This window comes from Pezoporus wallicus, unplaced genomic scaffold, assembly GCF_028554395.1.
Source record: "Pezoporus wallicus isolate ANWC-B61680 ecotype Strahan unplaced genomic scaffold, APGP_CSIRO_Pwel_v1 contig_12044, whole genome shotgun sequence".
Lineage (NCBI taxonomy): Eukaryota > Metazoa > Chordata > Aves > Psittaciformes > Psittacidae > Pezoporus > Pezoporus wallicus.
The window spans coordinates 685,794-704,409 of record NW_026642180.1 but is presented as its reverse complement, the minus strand read 5'-3'; the positions used below and the strand labels follow the sequence as shown (position 1 = coordinate 704,409).

The 18,616-nt window shown below is 44.1% G+C and overlaps 1 protein-coding gene across 8 annotated transcripts in view; it reads left to right on the top strand.

The window, feature by feature from the left end:
- Positions 1 to 15,063, top strand: part of RAPGEF6 (Rap guanine nucleotide exchange factor 6) — a 112,915-nt gene extending 97,852 nt beyond the window's left edge. For 6 of the 8 annotated variants that reach the window (XM_057428165.1, XM_057428164.1, XM_057428167.1 and 3 more), the window contains 7 exons: positions 1,310 to 1,501; positions 2,099 to 2,233; positions 3,646 to 3,759; positions 6,209 to 6,434; positions 8,223 to 8,734; positions 12,366 to 12,677; positions 14,266 to 15,063. In XM_057428165.1, the coding sequence (XP_057284148.1) occupies positions 1,310 to 1,501; positions 2,099 to 2,233; positions 3,646 to 3,759; positions 6,209 to 6,434; positions 8,223 to 8,734; positions 12,366 to 12,677; positions 14,266 to 14,291 (1,517 nt within the window). In that variant the 3' untranslated portion in view covers positions 14,292 to 15,063. The remainder of the gene's footprint in view (positions 1 to 1,309; positions 1,502 to 2,098; positions 2,234 to 3,645; positions 3,760 to 6,208; positions 6,435 to 8,222; positions 8,735 to 12,365; positions 12,678 to 14,265) is intronic. The other 2 variants (XM_057428171.1, XM_057428169.1) reach the window with 1 other exon arrangement.
- Positions 15,064 to 18,616: the final 3,553 nt, after the last annotated feature.

The following is an 18,616-nucleotide window of genomic DNA, read 5'->3' as shown; positions in this document are numbered from 1 at the left end:
CCTTATTATTCCCTCAGGTGCCTTCCTATGCAATTGGTTTTTAACATTTCCTTTTAAGTAGCACTGATGTAGGAATGGTGGAAATGGCCATATTTGAACTGTTAAATTCTGTGTAGTCACACTGGCTGTATGCCTGAAGTCACCAGAAATCACAGGTTTCCTCTGGACTGGAAGATGCACAGCCTCATCCCTTGGCAGTGGATGTGCTTGTGCTGCGTTCATGCCGTAGCCCAGAATGTTTCTGCTCAGAGGTAACACCATTGTGGGTTTTATGCTTTATGCCCCCACTGACACAATAAATTAAAGCATGTCAGGGTGAACTCCTGGTAGATGACCTATGTGCAAAAAGAACTGTGGCCATACTGTGCCCAGGAGACAAACATAAGTGTGACGAGGTTGGTTTTCAACTGTGCTAAATAAATCATTGAAAACCTTGTTTGCACAGTGCTAGCCATGGATATTTGGAAGTGAAACCAGGGAATAAATACTGAGTGTTCTACCTCGTGCAGTTAAGTAAATCAAGTCCTTTTTTGTCTTCACCTTCCAAAAAGGAAAACGGAGGTTAAGCAAATATACAAATAAATGCATGTTATTGAAGTGCCTGTCTTTAAAACCTGGGAAAACCAAACCAAACCCCAACAGATTGGGTTTGTGCTGATGGGGCTTTTTGCACATCTCCAGAAGAGAACTCCCCAGTCTCTTATCTCAGCAGTAAGATTCTCCCAGCCTTGCTTGCAGAAGGAGCGAGCAGCGGTAATGCTGCAATCCAGACTTTTCCAAGGGAATTTAAGGAGAATTCAGTTGGTCTTACCTTCAGAGTTTGTGATTAAAGTAGAAACTGCATCAGTGCCGTGCTGTAAATCAATTGTGCCACCTAGTGAAAGCTTTGATGCCAGTTGCAAAGCAACCATTCCTTCTCCCTTCAGTGGCATGATGTAAGCTTGAAGGAGATGCTGTGAGGCTTTTGCATCTTAGGTACAAACATCTTAAATATGGACCTACAGTAGAAATAAATCATACTTTGGGGGGGTTGATAAAGTGTCTCTATGACACTTCAAAGAGTTTAGGTTTTTTTAATGCCATTTCATGCAGCAGCCTCTTAAGTGTAACAAGACCATAGAATGATTTGAGATCTCAGAATGACTGAGATGGTGAAATAGGTAAATAAGTGTGTTTGGAATAGAAATGGTTTCAGTTCTATCTTCTTTATACCGTGGTTGCTTTCTCTGGATGGTTGTACTCGGAGTGACTGTATTAATCCTGCAATTCAAAGTGCAAGGTACTTACATGCAATTTCCCTATTACACAGTGACAAAGAATTTAAGTGAGAGAAGAGGAGGGAAATCCTCCGAAATGTCTCCGGTACCCATGAGGTCAATTGGCCAAACCGCTAAAGCCCATCAGCATCAACAGAACAGGATGAGTCAAGTTCTTCAGGTTCCAACTGTGAATTTATACCCCAGTAGGAAGAAGGGACTGACAAAGGAACACGTCACATTCAGTGAGTATCTTCAGTTCACCTGTCTGGATAGGCTCAGTAACTAAAGGAGGGGGGCTATCTTAACACTTGTGTCTTGAACAGGTCAGATGTACCATGTTAAGTCTGATACTGTGTGTTTCTGCATTCTGAAGGGATCTTGCACAGCCAAAGTAGAACAATGTCACTTGTTTGCTTTCGTGACAAAATGAAGTATAATTTATTCAGTTGAAATTATTGAAACAAATTGCAGAGATTTAATGTTTTAACCTCTGGAACACCATTTTAACAACTTTCTTGTCCAGTGGAGCAACATGTATTATTAGTTGATGCTCCTATTTAATTCGTTAATGCTCCTAGTGAGCATCAGGTTTTTTCTGTCCCTGAATTTGCTAGTTGCAAAGCAGTATTATGTGTTAAAATACTTCCGACCTGTTTGCATAACTGTTGTATTATTTGAAAGCTACAACTGTGGGTTATGTAAACAGTTGCAGTCAGTAAGTGATATGAAAAGATTCTATGATACACTGAGCATCAGTATCCATTAAAACAGCTTCAGGAAACAATCTGTTGCAGCACACAGAAGAATAGTATGCACCAATGATGCTGTTGTTTTCGTAGGCACAGGTTCCCCACAGAAGTCATTAAGCTTGTCTGAGGAAGTAAGTAGTAAGAAACAAACAGATGACACAATGTCCATGGCATCTTCTTTGCACTCCAGCCCTCCTGCTTCTCCTCAGGGCTCTCCACGCAAAGGTACGTGTGCTGGGTGAATGTTCTCTGTGAGTGTCAGCATCAATCTCAGGAGCTCTTGCTTGTGTTGCACTAAAACCAGGGTGGGCCATGGCAGGAGTATTTATTGCTAATGATATGTAAGAGAAATAAATAGTAGTTTAGGATATTCTTCATATTAGGAGATTTAGAATAATCTTGACTATTTGTAGTCAAGATTAGAATCACGTCTTTCTATGAATAGAAATAGGTTTTCATTGTGTTTGTATGTTTTGGCCTTAAAGTTACCCAGTATTTAAAAAGAGGAAAAGTTGTCTTAGAAATGGCTTAAGTGCTTCTGACAGAACTCCCAGTAGTTCTTCAGTTCCAGCGTTATCAGCTCAGATTTAGGTGGCCACTTACATGAATGGAATTCATAGACCTGGGCATTTCTTGAAGACAACTGTTGCACAGAAACAGAGGCTGCTGAGACACCATATGGTTTTGCTTTAGGTACCTGGAATATCAGATGGGTAGGTGGAACTGGAGAGAAAATGGTTTCGTAGCTCTCCAGAAGAGATGGTTTTCTGCAAAAGTAGTGCATCCCTCTAATCCTTGAGTTGTTACTCATACTTCTTGTTCTTGTGCACAGGGCTTTGTATACATCCCTGTTTATCATGATGCCCTGAGAACCCCTTTATTTTTGATGTCTTCGTCTTAAAAGACCTGCATCACTTCATCATTAGCAACCTTGGATGGGAATTCAGTTGAAATCTGTTAACACCACTTTGTAGTCAGCCCGTGTGGTCGGTGCTGAACGGTGTAAGGCATTTCTCCCTCTCTTCTGTGCTGCTTTGCCTCACTGGCAGCCCAAAGCCACAGGATTGGCATGGCACGGCATGGTGGCTTACTGCACCTTCTCACCCTTTTCAGTGGGAGATCATGCTGCTCTGTCCACTTCTGCCTTCACAAGATACTGTTTCCTTTAGGAGAATGCCACTTATTTTACTTAAGCACAGCGTATGTATAAAAAGCTTAATTACTTGGGCTGCCAAATCTCAGTTCCACTGAGATTTTTGAGCATTGCTTATGGATATGTTACTTTTGTTAACTTTCATCTGGGTCTTTGAAAATAATGTTTTGTTTCTTTGGGATTATTTCATTAATTCAACTTGCTTTCAGTGTATTTTTAGCACTGATGTAATTTGAGGTGATCCGTACCCTGTTGTATGTGTAGTGCTAACACCTCATTGAACTAAAATTAGGTGCTTCACAGACAGCTGAAAGACACAATTTAGGCACAAACACATTCCGCTTAATCTTATATTTCCTTTTCTTTTGATCTATACCCAAGTGATATGCAAATAGGATTGGAGAAAAAAGGGTTTAAAATCAGGAGGTTGTTTTTGCTGTTACTTCTCCCTTATCAAGATGTGCCTGTGTGTACTTTATTGTAGTTGGTAACATCCAAAGGTCGGATAACAGCAGTCAGATGAACCTCTCTGGCTCTTCCTCATCACTCGCCAGTGAAGCCAGCAACAAGAACAGTGGACCACGCAGCTACGGAATAGGTGGGGCTTATTTGCAAAAGAGAATTTGGATGATTGTGAAAGCAAGAGACAGTTCAGACATGAGTGAAAAGGGAGAAAGAGAAGCTGAGCATGGAAAGGCAGAAGCTGAGCATGGAAAGGCGGAAGCTGAGCGTGAGCACAGGAGAACGGAGGGACCCCAGTTTAGAAGACTTAGGGAAAGAATCTTCTTCAGGGAAAGAACAGCATTTACTGCAAAAAGGGAAGCAGAGCACACTGGAGCCTCAGAAAGGAGTGAAAACCAAAAGGACAAAGACAGTGATGCTCTGAGCATAGCAAGTATCTATAGCAACAGCAATCTGTGGACATCTTACTGCCTATGCCTGAAGCCTAGAAGGAGAAGGAAGACTATCTGATGTATTTCTAGATGGAAGACTGTGATGTCCATGTTATGTCAAATGTCCTCACTTTATCCCAGTTCTTTCAGAGTTCTTCATTTACATGTTTAAGCTGTTCAATGTGCTTCCCTTTCAGATATTTGTGTCAGTTATTTATAGTTAATCACCCTTACAGTGCAGTGAAGACAATAAAGTGAAGTTTAGAAAATCAAGGAACAGGTACAGTGACAGTTCTGTTACTTAGTGTTTGCAAATGCCAATGAAACAGTAAGTTCTGCATCGTTCTCTTAATTAGACTCTAGATAGTCCTTCATATGATGTAGATCAAATGGTCACTTCCAGTGTTGGTGTGTATTTGCATTGATCACATCTGCTGCTGACCTTTTCAGCCCATCAAGGACTGCATTTAGTCTCTTTATATACGTGTGCTGTTCTTTAATAACCCAGCTTTCAGATAGTGTTAATCTCTTTCATGAAGAGCCCTTTTGTAAGTTCTTGATGAAGAGTAGCTTAAAATTAAGATAATACTGGTACTATATGCTCATATCTGCTCTTAAAATCTTACAGCAGTATTTAAGCTTGAACTGTGGAATCTCTCGAATGATGAGCTGTACGCTCAGTGGCATGTATGCCAGTGGCTCCAGCTGCCATATTATGAGATCTCTGTATTTTTCATGTACTGAATGGCATCAGTCTGCTGTATTCAGTTGTGTGTATCGCTGCCATGGCTCTTAGGCTGCCTGGTCTTTTCACATTTTCACCTGATTGATGTAAATATGTGGCAGTCCAGCTCAAAGGCACATGGAGGTAGAAAAGAAGCGAGAAATCAGCAGGGATCTGGGGAAAAAATGCTTAGCTGAGTGCTGTGTCAGCAGTGTGTTAATGTGGTCTCCTGTAAAGATTCATTAGCAGATGCTCATGTTCCTGTACATGAAGCAGTTGATAATCCAGTATTTTTAAATAAAGGTTCTAATTTTGTATTTTTATGCGCATAATGTAGGGTAAATCATAGACTGCTTGCTCCTAGTGAAGGCAGGGATCCATTTCCTGACCTGCAGTGGATTTGCTATAGAGAAACCCACTGGGAACTTCATGAATCCAAGACTTTTTGCCCTCAGATGAAGGGGAACAAACCACAGCTTGTTGCCTTTGCTGAGTTCTGTTCATTTCAGTTCTTTCCCTGATTCTCTGAGGTCATAAAAAAGATGATTCAGGCAAGTTTTCCATACTAAGGGCTTCTTCTGAAGTGGTCTGGAGGTAGGTGTCCCATCTGGAATTACTTTAGTTATACCAGCAGAAGTGTCTACAGGGCGTATGTAGCCAGAGCCCACGGAAGTCCCCATTGTAGTAGTCTCTTATGTTCACTCCAAGTACTAGGAAGAGGAGGTGATGGATATATGGGCTATAACATTATTTGTGTTTGAAAGAAGTTATTTGAGGGTAAGGCTAAGCCAAACAGACAAAATGCATTAGATATTTTGCTCTCAATCTGGTGAGGTCTCCAGCTGATTCCCGTCTGCAGGAGCAGTGCTGGTGTCTGATCCAGCTCCTGCCAAAGCTGTGTTTCCTGCTTTTGCTTCCTTCTCTGTTAATTTTGGAACAGGTAATAAACCCAAAAGGGACCATATGGCTAACCCGTGAGTGCTAAAAGCTGCCTTTTACCTTAGTCAGTGTCTCCTCATCCACTGCCAAAACCTTTTTTGAGTCACACATAACAGTAGAGCAGAGGGATAGTGGGAAATACACTGCATTTGTACTAGAGAACTGCAGGAAAGGATGGCCGAGACCTGATCTATCCACTCACTGTTCATGCTGCAGCTGTCAATCCTGGTTATGTAGGTTTAACCTTCTGCTCTGGAGAGTAGTGGAGTTTGCAGGGAGGTTATTGGAGTCACTGGACTCACATTGTTAAATCAATGCTAGATGCTGATAGATGCTAAAAGGTTTGGTACCCTAAAAACTGACAGTATGCAAACAGGGTTTCATTTGGTTTTCTGCTAAATACCCTTGCTGCAATGTGTGTGTCAGTGTTCCATTGTCATGCCTAGCGAACTCGAATTGCTCTTTGACCAAGACGTTCTCCTCTTCTCCAGGCTATGCCCTCATACCTTCCACTAAATCTGATAACTTCTCAGACTCCAGCCACAGTGAGATTTCATCCCGGTCCAGCATCGTGAGCAACTGCTCAGTGGATTCCATGTCAGCAGCACTGCAAGATGAGAGGAGTTTGTCCCAGTCTCTCATTGTGGTGGATTCAGGAGGGCCGGAGAGGAAAGAGCATCCTCAGCCTCTGGCTGACTACAGCCAGCCATGCCCTGGGTAAGATGCAACTGGTTATGGTTGGGCTTGGTGTTGTCTTGTGTCAAAAGGGGTAACAAAGCATTGGTGAGGGCACAGTTATTCACTCTGGTGTCGTTATTAAGCTCTGCTCTGTATGGGAAGAGCCTGTTTTCCCAAGAGAGTTACGGTGTTACTCTGGTAGACAACAGCTTGTTCCCATTGGTGGGATCAGATGGACATACCATGCGGGAGACTGCAAATGTGTTTAAAACTAGGATGCTACTTAAGAAGTGAGTGTGGTAATGAGAGACAGCAGAACAGGATATTATCAGTGCTCTCTGAGTCAGCAGTGCCAATCACTTAACATACTTAATGTGATTTTTAAGGAGTTTTCTTATGATCATTTGTTGCTCAGGCAGGTTGGAAGCTTCCCACCACGGTATTCTTGGAGTTTCCACACAAAAGGTCTTATTACTTTAGTGCGCTGAGCCATTGTCCTGAGATGACACTTTAAACTGGAAGCTTTTGGGTTTGTGTTATTAGATGTTAGCCTTTGATCCATAAGATCTAATATGTGGGAATCTTCTTGAGATAGCCTCTTCTCTCCTCAGATGTTGTGGATTCAGGTAAATGAGAGAGGCTCCTTCCATTTCTATTGTTTTACAGCTCGTCTCTAACACTATATAAGGTTTTTGTGATTGAACTCTAGAAAGCTGTGTAACTGATTAGCCTGTACCAGTATTCTGTGATCTCTTGCCTGTAAAAAATCTTATTAGTGTGTGTTTGCTGAGGTGCTGCAGCTCTTAAGAAATCCTTGATTTGATTTATTTCACTGGGCTAAAATGGGAATTTAAAGATGTGCTTCTCAATAGAAAATAATTCTTCTGTTGAAAAGGCCTAATGCATGCTGAGAGTTCAGTCAGAGCAGGAGCAGCGCGCTGAGGAAATGCCCCTTGGAACTGGCTGGGAGAAGAAGAAAGCTGGTTTTAGGCTAGGACTTACGAAATAGAAAAGCAAGGGAGGAAAAGAAGTTGTTTGCATGTATCTAAGGATAATATTCCTCTATTTCACAATGTGTCAGTAAACTGCTGAGGGATGGTGTTGCATTTTAATGTTGGGCTACCCATGCATTTGTTAATGTAACCAGGAACAGTTAAGAGACTTGAATAACGTCTACCAATTGTAACTTCATGTCTTCTAAATACATGCAAACCTGGCTTGATTTTATCCCCCTTAATTATGCACCAACGGTGATTAGAGCCTGCAGCAGCCGTTCAGTTAAACGTGGAGTTTCGTCCTTTGGTTTTCAGAATCTGTCACTCCAGATTGTTTCCACAAATGTTATTTATGCCCAATATTTCCTTTGAAATACAAATACCCCCACTCTGTCCAGACAGCATCGTGATGCTGCCAGCAAAGGGGTGGCCTTTTATGCTAAGTATTGATTTTGGGTTTAGTTTATAAATGCAAAGAAAAAGGTGGTGGGAGCCTGAAACCAGGAGGTAAATTACTCCTCTGCTTTCCATCAAGCACTGCCTTGCTGTAGTTGATAAAGGAAAGTTTCTGTGGACCAGGTTTTTATGGAGCTGGGGTCATGCCTGTAAATGCCTGTTGCAGACTTGTTATTCCCTTGGGAATAACGTCCCTGCTGCCGTGTGCAGTGATGAGTCGGGAATAACCGTGTCTCTTGTCAGTGCTCCTGTGTGCCTTGACCTTGCTGCTTACCCGTTCTAAAACTGGAGTTGTGTTTAAACCCAGGTGGTGGTCTCTGAGTACATCAGGTTTATTTGAACAGTGTTTTTCCTGGCTTGTGTCGTTCAATTGCAGCTGGTCCATCACCAGGCCTGCTCTCATCAGAGGGATGGCTTTCACATCCTCCATGAGCAATGAGGAGATCTCCCACGAGCACATCACGGTGGAGGCAGCAGATAGCGGCCGGGGAAGCTGGACTTCGTGCTCAAGTAGTTCTCATGACAACTTCCAGAATATCCCGAACCAGAAGAGCTGGGATCTCCTCAATTCTTACCGTCACACGCAGCTGGACGGACCCATAGCTGAAGTCGATCCCACAAACTGTTACTCCGAGGAGGCTTACTTGTATTCGGAAGCCTTTTCCAAAGCCAACAGGCAGTCGAAAGCCAGCATGGAGCTGGATCAGTCTCGGCAGAGCTGGGCCTCCTCCAGCTCACTCTCAGACACCTACGAAACAAACTATGGGACAATCAAGCGGAGGGGGCTGGAGAACTCTACAGCCGAGCAGACGGAGGTTTTGGACTCTAAACCGGGCGCGGATACGACTTACAAAACAGTGACTTCGAGTACAGAGAAAGGCCTGATAGGTAAGTGAGCCAGCAGCTCGTGGAAGCTCCTACATCTGGTTTTCGTTTTGGTATGAACTTAAGAGATGACATCAGCAGGTCTGGGGGCATGTTAAATTCAGCTTTCCATGTGGTTTGAATCAGAGCACTACGCAGACACTGTGTTTTCAAGCCGCCTCCTTTTGCATTAGGAAAATGGCAGTGCTAAACCAGCCCACTTCCCAGTCACTTTATGGGTCTGCAGGAGCAGTGTCTGCGTGCAAATGTCAGGCAGCTCCTCGCTGTAGTACGGCCCCTTTGGTTTTTGGGTGATTTTGGAAACACTCGTCACTGTAGATGGTCCTCTGTCAAGGAACAACAAGCACGACCTCTTGAAGTCAATATAATACAGGCTTTCCATGAACCTGAGAGGGAAGAGCGTGACTGCTGAGGGGTATGGAGCTCTCCCACCTCTTTGGAGCTGGAGCACCTTTCATCCGTAGGGCTTTTGTCTCTGGAAGCTGAAGGGCAAAGCAGACTCCCTGCCTATCTTTGCTATGCTAAACTGCCATTTATTTGGTTATACAGCTGCAGTTTGGCTACATATGAAAGGAGAAAAACATATAAAATGCCTTTTCAAAGATGCATAGTTCTACCGAGATGTCTTTTCCTGTCCTGGTGAGTTTAGCAGCCAAAACTAAAGGAGCTGGGTTAGGAACAAGATAAAAGGAGGAGGGCAAAGCTTTCTAGGCTGTAAGTCAAAGGTGCAGCTGAAATGCAATTTAATTACTGACTAGATTGCTAGAGGGGTTTATGTTATCAAAGGTAATTGCCTAAGTAAGCATCGCACGTAGGGTGGAGGTTTTGGGTTGCATTCCTTCTCCTTGGCTTTGGAGAAGAAAGGCAGCAACCGTAAGAGTTCCAACCCTAACCATTGTGTGAGCATGGTGGAGCCTTGCTTTGCTCACAGCTCGCTCCTGTGCATGTGCTCTGCCCTTGCAGGCTCTCAGGAGCCTCTGAGCTGTTTCAGGAGGTGGTGGTGGCTATTCAGTACATGCTGTCTTTGCTCAGAGCTCTTCCCCTCCTTTTTAATGCTGTTTAGACACTGCACCATACAGCTTGCCACCTTTGTGCAGTCCAGCACACTGGTAAGAAACAGCACCATGCTTCAGTAGAGCATGCATGTGTCTGCTTAAGCAAAGATCTGCTATAGGTGGATATAATCTCTGGTTTGCAAATGCAAACCTGTTAGCGTCATGCAATATGCCAAAGGCATTTCACGTTACTTCACCATTTGCTTGCTCGCTACAAACAGCTTGTTGCCAGTCTGTGATGACTGCACGAGTTCAGAATAAACAAAACAAGAATCTTCAGCTCGTCTGCTTAATGAGAGCTGGTGTTGAGAAGTCCCCCAAAAGCGCTGGCACAGGCTTTCCTGCCTGAAAACCTTGAAAATGGAGCTGGAAAGGCAGCTGCCCACATACCAGTGGCATGAATGTGGGCTTGGCAGACGCAGTAAATTCCATGGCTTCCTAACTTCACACACGTCTCCACCCTCTGCAACATCAGTGTCTTGCAGCAACCTTGCTTTACCAGCAGAGGAGGTGTGGGGTGGTGATGTGGTGATGTGCCGTTGCTCTGCCTCCAAAAGCTCCAAAAGCTTTTCCACTTCTTTTACCTATAGCAGGCACCAGAATTTGTATCACTGCCTTTTAGTTAGGTTTCCCTTAACCACTGTGTAGAATTTCACCTTGGTTTCTGTACAAAGTGAGTATTGGGAGTAATCAGTTGCTTGCAAAGGGGGTTTCCTTGTGCAAGGGTTTTGTGACCTCCTGAGCCTCTGGGTGGGTGACAGCTTAAGGATGCTTTAATGGTGCAGGCAGTAAAAGCTTTTAGGATGTTTTTGTTTTGATTGAGTTTGTGAAATGTTATGAATTGGAACTTTACAAAAGGGCTTGCATGGTATTCCTGCTTTTCTTCTTACAGTAGGCTAGATGTTGGCTCTAGGAAGCCTGAAGCATTCCCCTTCAGAGGGGAATGTACCAGCCCTGGTCAGCCCTCCTGCAAAACCAGTGCAGACAGGAGGTGGGGTTTGCTCAGAGGACCCAGCCTTTGAGGAGCAGAAAGCCTCCACCGCTTCCCTGCTTTCTCATAGGGGCCCAGTGAGATGCTAGTTAAATGAAAATGATTCCTATAAACGAGCAGGATAAATCTCTGCCTGTACCCACGTGTATCCCCTAAAAACCAACCTGTGTGAATTCATATCCTGTTCTGCTATAAGCCCAAGCATGAACTGAGGTCATCGTGTATGAGCCAGCTCTTGTTCCTGATACCAGCACCCAGAATCTCCCAAGTCCACAATGCAATAAGAAATACTCCTTAATTTTAATCCTTTCACGTTAAATAATTGAGCTGTCATCACAATGCACTGTTTAAAATGCATCCACAAAGAAGAATGCAGATTCACCCAAATAGTAGATGTTTAACGTGATCCCAGCTTTGAAACTCTCCTGTTGCAACATGTACATGGAAAAGCCCAATTTAACATGCACAAGAGCCCCAGACCTGGGGGCAGGCGGGAGGGAAGGGAACTTCATAAAGTTAAGGTTTGGGTTGAGAGCCTGTGTGACCTGAGCTGTTGATGCACGGGGCAGGAAGGCAAATGATGGATTATGTGGCATAGACATTGCACATAAATATGATTGAGTGTAGGCATTTCGTGGCTGCAAAAGGTGGAATGCAGCCTTTCCAAAGGCTTTTTTGCTTCCATGGTTGTTCCTGGTTATTTCTCACTTACAAACAGAGAACACAGTTTAAGATGCAGGTTTAAAAGTGAACAAAACAAAAAAGTGTGGACATGATAAGCCATTCTTTTCTATTAGAAAATGTGAAGTAATGAATATCCAGTCTGCCTCGTGGGTGCAGTTCTCTGTGATAAGGCTGGGCTCGATGTGGCTCTGAGCAACCTGAACTAGTTGAAGGTGTCCCTGCTCATTACAGGGGGGGTTGGACTTGATGACCTCTGAAGGTCCCTTCCAACCCAAACCATTCTGTGATGATACTAGGTTTTTAATTCCTGTAGCATTGCAGATTGCTTGGTTTAATGTCTTTCTGCACATCAGTTGGTACAATGATATTTTACTATAATGACTTTCTGTTCATCACCCTTTCGGGTGCTGCAGTGGATGATGTTGGAAGTCAACCAGCAGTTCTTGCTGTCACTCTTGCACTATGCAAAGTAACTTTGGGCTGGTGACCTGGATTTCTTTAGTTTCCTGGCCTGTCACAGAGTGGCTGCAGGCTCAGCCAGCAGCATCGCAGTGCTGGCTCTCCATCCATACCGGGAGCTCATAGCATCCCACTGGAAAACAGTGCCACAGGAGTAGGGACTTTAATGAGCACTGTAATTGCAAGCTGAATGTAGAGGTTACAGTGCAGTTTCCACTCAAGTGGCACCATGGCTGCTGAGTTCATGGGTTTTCTTGCCACTCTGGCTTCTTAAACAGAAAACATAAATGAAAGCATAAGTATCTGCTGTCGTTATAACCAGTGTTTCTGCATTTGCATTTTGTTATCAGTTTCTGTTTTGCCATTGTAACATTTCATGATTTTTTAACGTTTTGTTTCCTTTGTTTTCTTCTTTAACATTTCCATTGCTTATTTCTTGTGCCAGTGTACTGTGTCACCTCACCTAAGAAGGACGATAGGTATAGGGAGCCACCGCCCACCCCTCCGGGATATATGGGGATATCTTTAGCGGACATAAAGGAAGGATCGCCCCATCACCCACACCTAAAACCTCCAGACTATAGTGTGGCAGTGCAGAGGTCAAAGATGCTGCACAGTGACCTCTCTAGACTTTCATCAGCTCCTCTCGGTAGTGAACCGGTGGCCTGTATTGCATCGAAGATGCCTCAGTGGCATAGTCGGCAGCCGTCCAACCCCAAACTAGCAGATATGACTGACGCAGATAGTGAAGAGGATGGTATGTGCAACACTTGGCTCGGTAGATGTTAACTGAACTGCTGGGGGAATCTGTGCAACGATGGTCTGGGCTTTCTCTTGGTCATTCTTGGAGATTAAGACTTGGTTAATCTCTTCCTATACAAATACATTTGTATGGCTGTATGCACATGCATATACGTCTGCATGTATATACACGTCTAGAAAAGAGAAAGAATGCCTTCTCTTTAGGAAAAGCATGTTGACACCAAACACTCTAAATTACCTATAAATGTATATATGTAAATATACATATGAGCTCTCCCAAAGCACAACTGAGACACTTAAGAGCATGTAGATGCTGTTTTGTTTTCTTTACAATCTATCCCCTCTCAGTGGTGATGCTCACTCTAAGGGACACTGTCAGGCTATAAATTATACATGAGAAAGCTCCAGCCTCTCTGGGTTGATTAACTGATGTCCCCTGGTTTAGGGGGATGATCTAAAATGGGTATTTTTGGATTTGGTGGGTTGTTGTATGACTCTCGTTTCCCATTTGGATTCCCATGTGCTCCTGTTAAACTGTTTATTCCTCACCAGACATCCCTGGAGGTTGAGTTGAAAAATATTGATCGAAATAGCAGTGAATTTCTGTTCTTCTGAAAAGTGGGTTTGATAACACCTGGCTTCTCAGCCCAGCGTGGCCTGACAGTGTCTCTTCCAGCCACATTTGTCATGATCTTGTTTGAAGCAACAGCCAACACTGTGAGCACAGCAAGAATGGGGTGACCAAAACGCAAGAGATTCTTCTGCAAAAGACTGCTCTTATATTGTGTCAGAACATCGAGTCAGGGGAATTTCTATTTAACTGTTTTATGTGCTGATTTGCTTTTAATCCCTGTGCACTGATGTGATCCCTCTGTACCCTTTGCTACCGAACTCACTTTTTATTAGAACGCTGTGGTTTCCATCCATTTCAGTCAGGTTTCAAATGAGCCTGGATTTAGATTAAAACAATTTCTGATGCAAAATGATCCTATCTCGGCCCTTCAAAATATGTAAACAGTGTTTAACATATATATTAGTACTTCAATTCAAACTTCTGGTGAAACGTGAAGTTATCCCACATGAATTCAGTTGTGGTGTTCAGTGTTTTTGATGTAAAAATAAAGACGTAATTGCTTCAAACATCTTAATCCCAAATTTTCTAAACTAAATTTAACCATACACTTTTAGATACACCTATTTTTACAGTGCTTGGTTAATTTTCTTTGGGATACAACGCTCTCTCTGCATGATGGGGAGTGAATTTACTGGCTTTTCTCCCAAATCTATAGCTTTTGGCATCTTGGGAGCTGCATGTTAATAATTTTTCAGAGGATCTGGGATTTTCTGTTCTGCAATACATCTTTATTGTATGATTGTTATCAAATCCTCAGGGGGTCTGGGGTATTAATGGCAATACTGAATACATAGTGGTCAGTGATTAAGCCAGTGAAAACATCACGTTGAAGTAGTGAAGTCTTCACAGAATCGCTGTAATCAAATAGTGGGGCATTGGTCTGTACCCTCGGCGTCTGAGGCAAGGGACTGATGGACTAACTGACCCTTTTTCTCCTCTTGTTTTGCAGAAGATGAACAAGTATCAGCAGTGTAACCATTGGGCTATTTCTGTAAACCACAACACAAGGGATGTGGGGAGAAGGACCACATGATTCTGTTAGCCAACGCTAACAACTTGCTGCTACTAACCTCAGACATTGCATTTGCCTCTGTCATGGACAAGATGGAACGGGTTGGATCACATCTCTCTCTACCTTACTTCAGTCCACCACCGCCTAAGAAAGCTATTTCTGCCTGTAAAATAGCAAACCATTTTCAAGGAGTGTTCTGACTGCCTGGATGCTGACCTCAGTATCCAGAGATGGACCAGGCTTCATGCATTTGGGAGGACCAGTTGTCACCACCATTTGACACTTGGAAGCGTTCTTCTGTATGATACCATGTAATCCATGGATAGTTTTCCATCGTCGTTAATTTTCCACATGACCATTATTAAATCTAAGAGTGTTATTTTATGAACTTTAAAAAGAAAGAATTTATCAAAATGTCAGCAAAAGCGAAGGACATTGCTGAAGTATCTGAAAATAATTTATTAATTTAAAGTCTTCTTTTGATGGGAATTTCCTTTATTCGTGTTGGGAGTGCTCTGGTTGGCTAATGTAAATGTTTAGTCAAAGTCATGGTAAAGTAGCTGCACAAACTGTTGGGCCCTCAGACACAGGGAACAGGGAGCAGAACGTTATCAGGTGTAGAAATAGGTGGATTTTAGAGTGGGTTTAGAGTCAAGCTAGGTGGAGCACGAAGCCTTGCAGAGCGGCACCGTCTGCTGCTCCCTCCTACCCGGACACAGCAAAGACCCTTCTCCTTGGAAGCGTTTTAGCTGGCAGCCAACTAAGGCAGGAGTTGCTCTCCTCCCCTCTTAAGTAACAGTTTGAAAGGTGGAGGCTGAGGCTGGCAGGGAGCCCTCAGGGGAGTTTGAAGCTTCCCCGGGTTCTGCCCTGCAGAGTCCCACATGCGAAGCCTGTTGCTAGAAACCAAAACCTGAGCCGTGTGTTGTGGGTTTGGGGATCATCCCACACGTCCTGGCCCTCTGCCAGAGCTGCACAGGATTTAGGTGCAAAGGTTATCTTTAAAAGACATTCTAAACCGCCCTCATTTCACAGTAAAATCACTGCAATTGGAGGGTCGGTGATGTAATGCTTATATAAGGGTATAATGTGTTTTATGATGGGTTAAAAACTTCTGTTGTGTTCATCTGGGAGCTACAGATGGTCTCAAAGCACGCTGTTTTAAATCCTAGGTTAAAATCCTGGTGCTGTGGATGTCAATGGCAGCTTTGACTTCCAGCCAGCCAGTATTCCCACGTGATCCTGGTGGTTGACCACGGTCAGCTGAATGGCTTGTTTGATTTTGCTTAGCCAGCCAGAGCCCAGAGGGGTAAAACTGGAAATACCTGCAGGTTCTTTCTTTCTTTCTTTCTTCCTTCCTTCTAGCACACGATGCCCCATTCTAGTGTTACAATTGGACATGAATGTGTGAATATGTATTTAAACATTTAATTGTAAATCTTTGTTGTGATGTTTACAGCCTAAGCTAGGAAGATGATGTTTGTCATTTTTACAGTGCCTCAAAAATGATTTCTATATCCATAGTTGTGAAGAGCTTTAAGGTTTGTTTTCTCTTTCCCTGTGTGTGTGCAAGGGGGTGCAGGGGAATGCGATGTTCTCTGAGAATGACACAAGTACCAAAAACAACCCAAAGCCTTCGACGTGCTCTCCCCATCGCAGCCTGGGACTGATGGGGCCAGGGGAATGGGTATGACCCGGCCTGTGCCCATGTTCATAGTGATGCCAGGTTCAGTGTTACTGTGTGGCTGGAGCTTACCCACATTGATTGGAGTTTGGGAGGTGTTAAATCAACAGTGATGCTGAGGAAGGGATGCCTCGTTCCTAACTGATTGGCTGGCACAAGTAACTGAGGAGCAAATGGTTGAAAACAATGTATTAAAGCCCAGGTGAGGTATCACAATAAACACATGTTGCTTTCTCGAGGCCTTAATGAACACAACGAACCTGCACAGGCCTTAATGAACGAAGATTCACGTCGGTGTGAAAGCATTGCAGGGCACAGCACATGGAACGTTGATAATATAACTGTTAAACGGATCTTTTCCCGGGATGTAAACCCAAGTCGGAGCAATCCCACTGTCAGCTCTAGTTCCTTGTTAACTCCTACATGGAGTGCACAACAGTTCTTGGTCAGGAAATGGTCTGTGTTGTGCCAGGTGAATTGAACCACACGGGTCCCGTGCCCTCGGGTGTTGAGCTGTAGTTTATTTCAGCCTGTTGAACAAAAGCAGAGGGGATGAGGGGTTGGTACTGAAGCGACTTCCTCCTTCCCTCCGAGCCCATAGCGCTGTCCCTGAGGATACGGTCCAGCTCCTCCAGGAGCAGGGCTGGGCTCTGCAGAAAGAGCCATGGAACCAGTGCCCACCAACACATGGTGTTTGCACATCAGGAGCATCCGCCTGCTCTGCGGGGCTCGTCAGGACACTGGCAAGCGTTTCAAGTGAGTGAAAGCCTTGCTATAATCCTATTTTCCTATCTCCAATACAGCTGGTGTAAATAAGTCCCATTTAACCCATGGACGGACGAGCTCCTCCTGCTTCCCCTCCCCGCACCGTGTGGTTTGCCCCCCCCAGTCCACGCTGGGAGCTTTTGTTTTGTTCTTAACTAAACCGATCACATTGATCGGGGCCGGTAGCCAAATGTAGTGTGTCTGGTGTGGATTTGAAGAGATGCTATCCCTTTTTCAGTCGTTCAGGTGGATGTGGGATGGGGTTAGTACCTGTTGTGCACTGCTTCACTGCTGTCTTCTGCATCCCTGATCCCAGACTTGGTACCTCTGCCGGGTTCCTCTAACCCGGGCTCTGATTTGGATGAACAGTTAAAACGCCCCGTGTCCCGTTCTTCCACTGCCCTCACGTTCTGCTGTTGACTTTCAGGTGAAGGAGATGTTTTCAGGTATTTGGGATTTAACCGTGCAGTATTTCGTTAAGCTTGCTCAATCTGAAACTTCCAAGTCCTCGAAAATTCCTTGCGCTGGTGTAAGGTCTCATTGGCCTCTCCACTTGCAGAAAGGGGGAAATGAGATGATGGAGCTTCTGTGTGCTGGTTTCACCTCCAAATACAGCAGGTACCAGAAAGGTGATGTCTGCAGATGCTGCAGCACGCGTTGATGCAGCGTGGACGTGCAGGAGCAGGTGGGTGTTGGCTGATGATGGGCAGCTTGTCACTTTCCTGGCTCTTTCTTGCCTTGAATCCCATAAGGAGTTCCACAGGTGAGTGGTGCTTCACTGGGAGCTGGTCAGAGCCCATTGCCTGGGATGGGGCACACAGTGCGCTGAGGGCTGCAAGCACCCACCGCAGGCACAGGGCATTCCAGTTCCCCAAGGGGTGGATCTGTCCATGCAGCCCCTTGGGTGCAAAACCTCTTTCATCATCTCCCACGTCATTTCATGCAGGCAACAGTGGAAATAGGCACCTGTCGTTTAAGTTGGCATCGAACATCGGAATTCATTTTGAGTTCAAGGGTAAACTTCTCACTGCCTTTGCAGAAAGACAAGGAAAAAGGGATACTCTCTCTTTAGAAAAGCTTTACACATTATATTTTAGGACGCTTGTATAGAGGGTAATCTACCTTGAATTCCCCACCCAGCTTTTGCTTCTGTTGTGCTTTCTCTTGTTTTCTCTTTATTTTTGATAGACCTGGAATGCAGTTGAGCTTGGTATTAATTAAATTCTAAATATGTGAGCATATTGGCAAAACTGCACAGATGTAATGATATTCCAATAGCAATTGTACTGCACAAGTCAGTGATTGTAAAGTATTCTGTAACAAGCAATGTTTGTCTCCTATTTTTTGATACCTCTTACACTTATGTCTTTTAGAAAGACAGTGCCTCTGTATGCTTTTTGTATTTTTACTGAGTGATTGTAAATATTTGTTATATTTTTGGTTAAGAGAATGTTTAAAAGTACTGTTTATTATCCAATCTATTAATATGTTGGAATCAATAAACAACCTACATATAGCAATTGCTTTCAGCGGGGCTTTTCTGGCAGCCATCAGAGAACGGGAGCTGGGCAGAGCCTGGTGGGAAGGTCGCTCATCCCAGGCTCAATGTGGAGCAGCCAGTGAGCAGTGTCACTGGATGAGGTGCTGGATCGGGACAGAGAAGGGCAACGGAGCACAGGTGTGATGGGGAACGGCTGAGGGACCGGGGGGGTTCAGTCTGCAGAAGAGAAGGCTCAGGGGGGACCTTATTGGTACCTAAAAGGTCTTTTCCAGCCCAGCTGATTCTATGATCCTGTGTTTGTCCTTACAGTGAACGAGGCTTGGGTCTCCCCCATCTCAGCT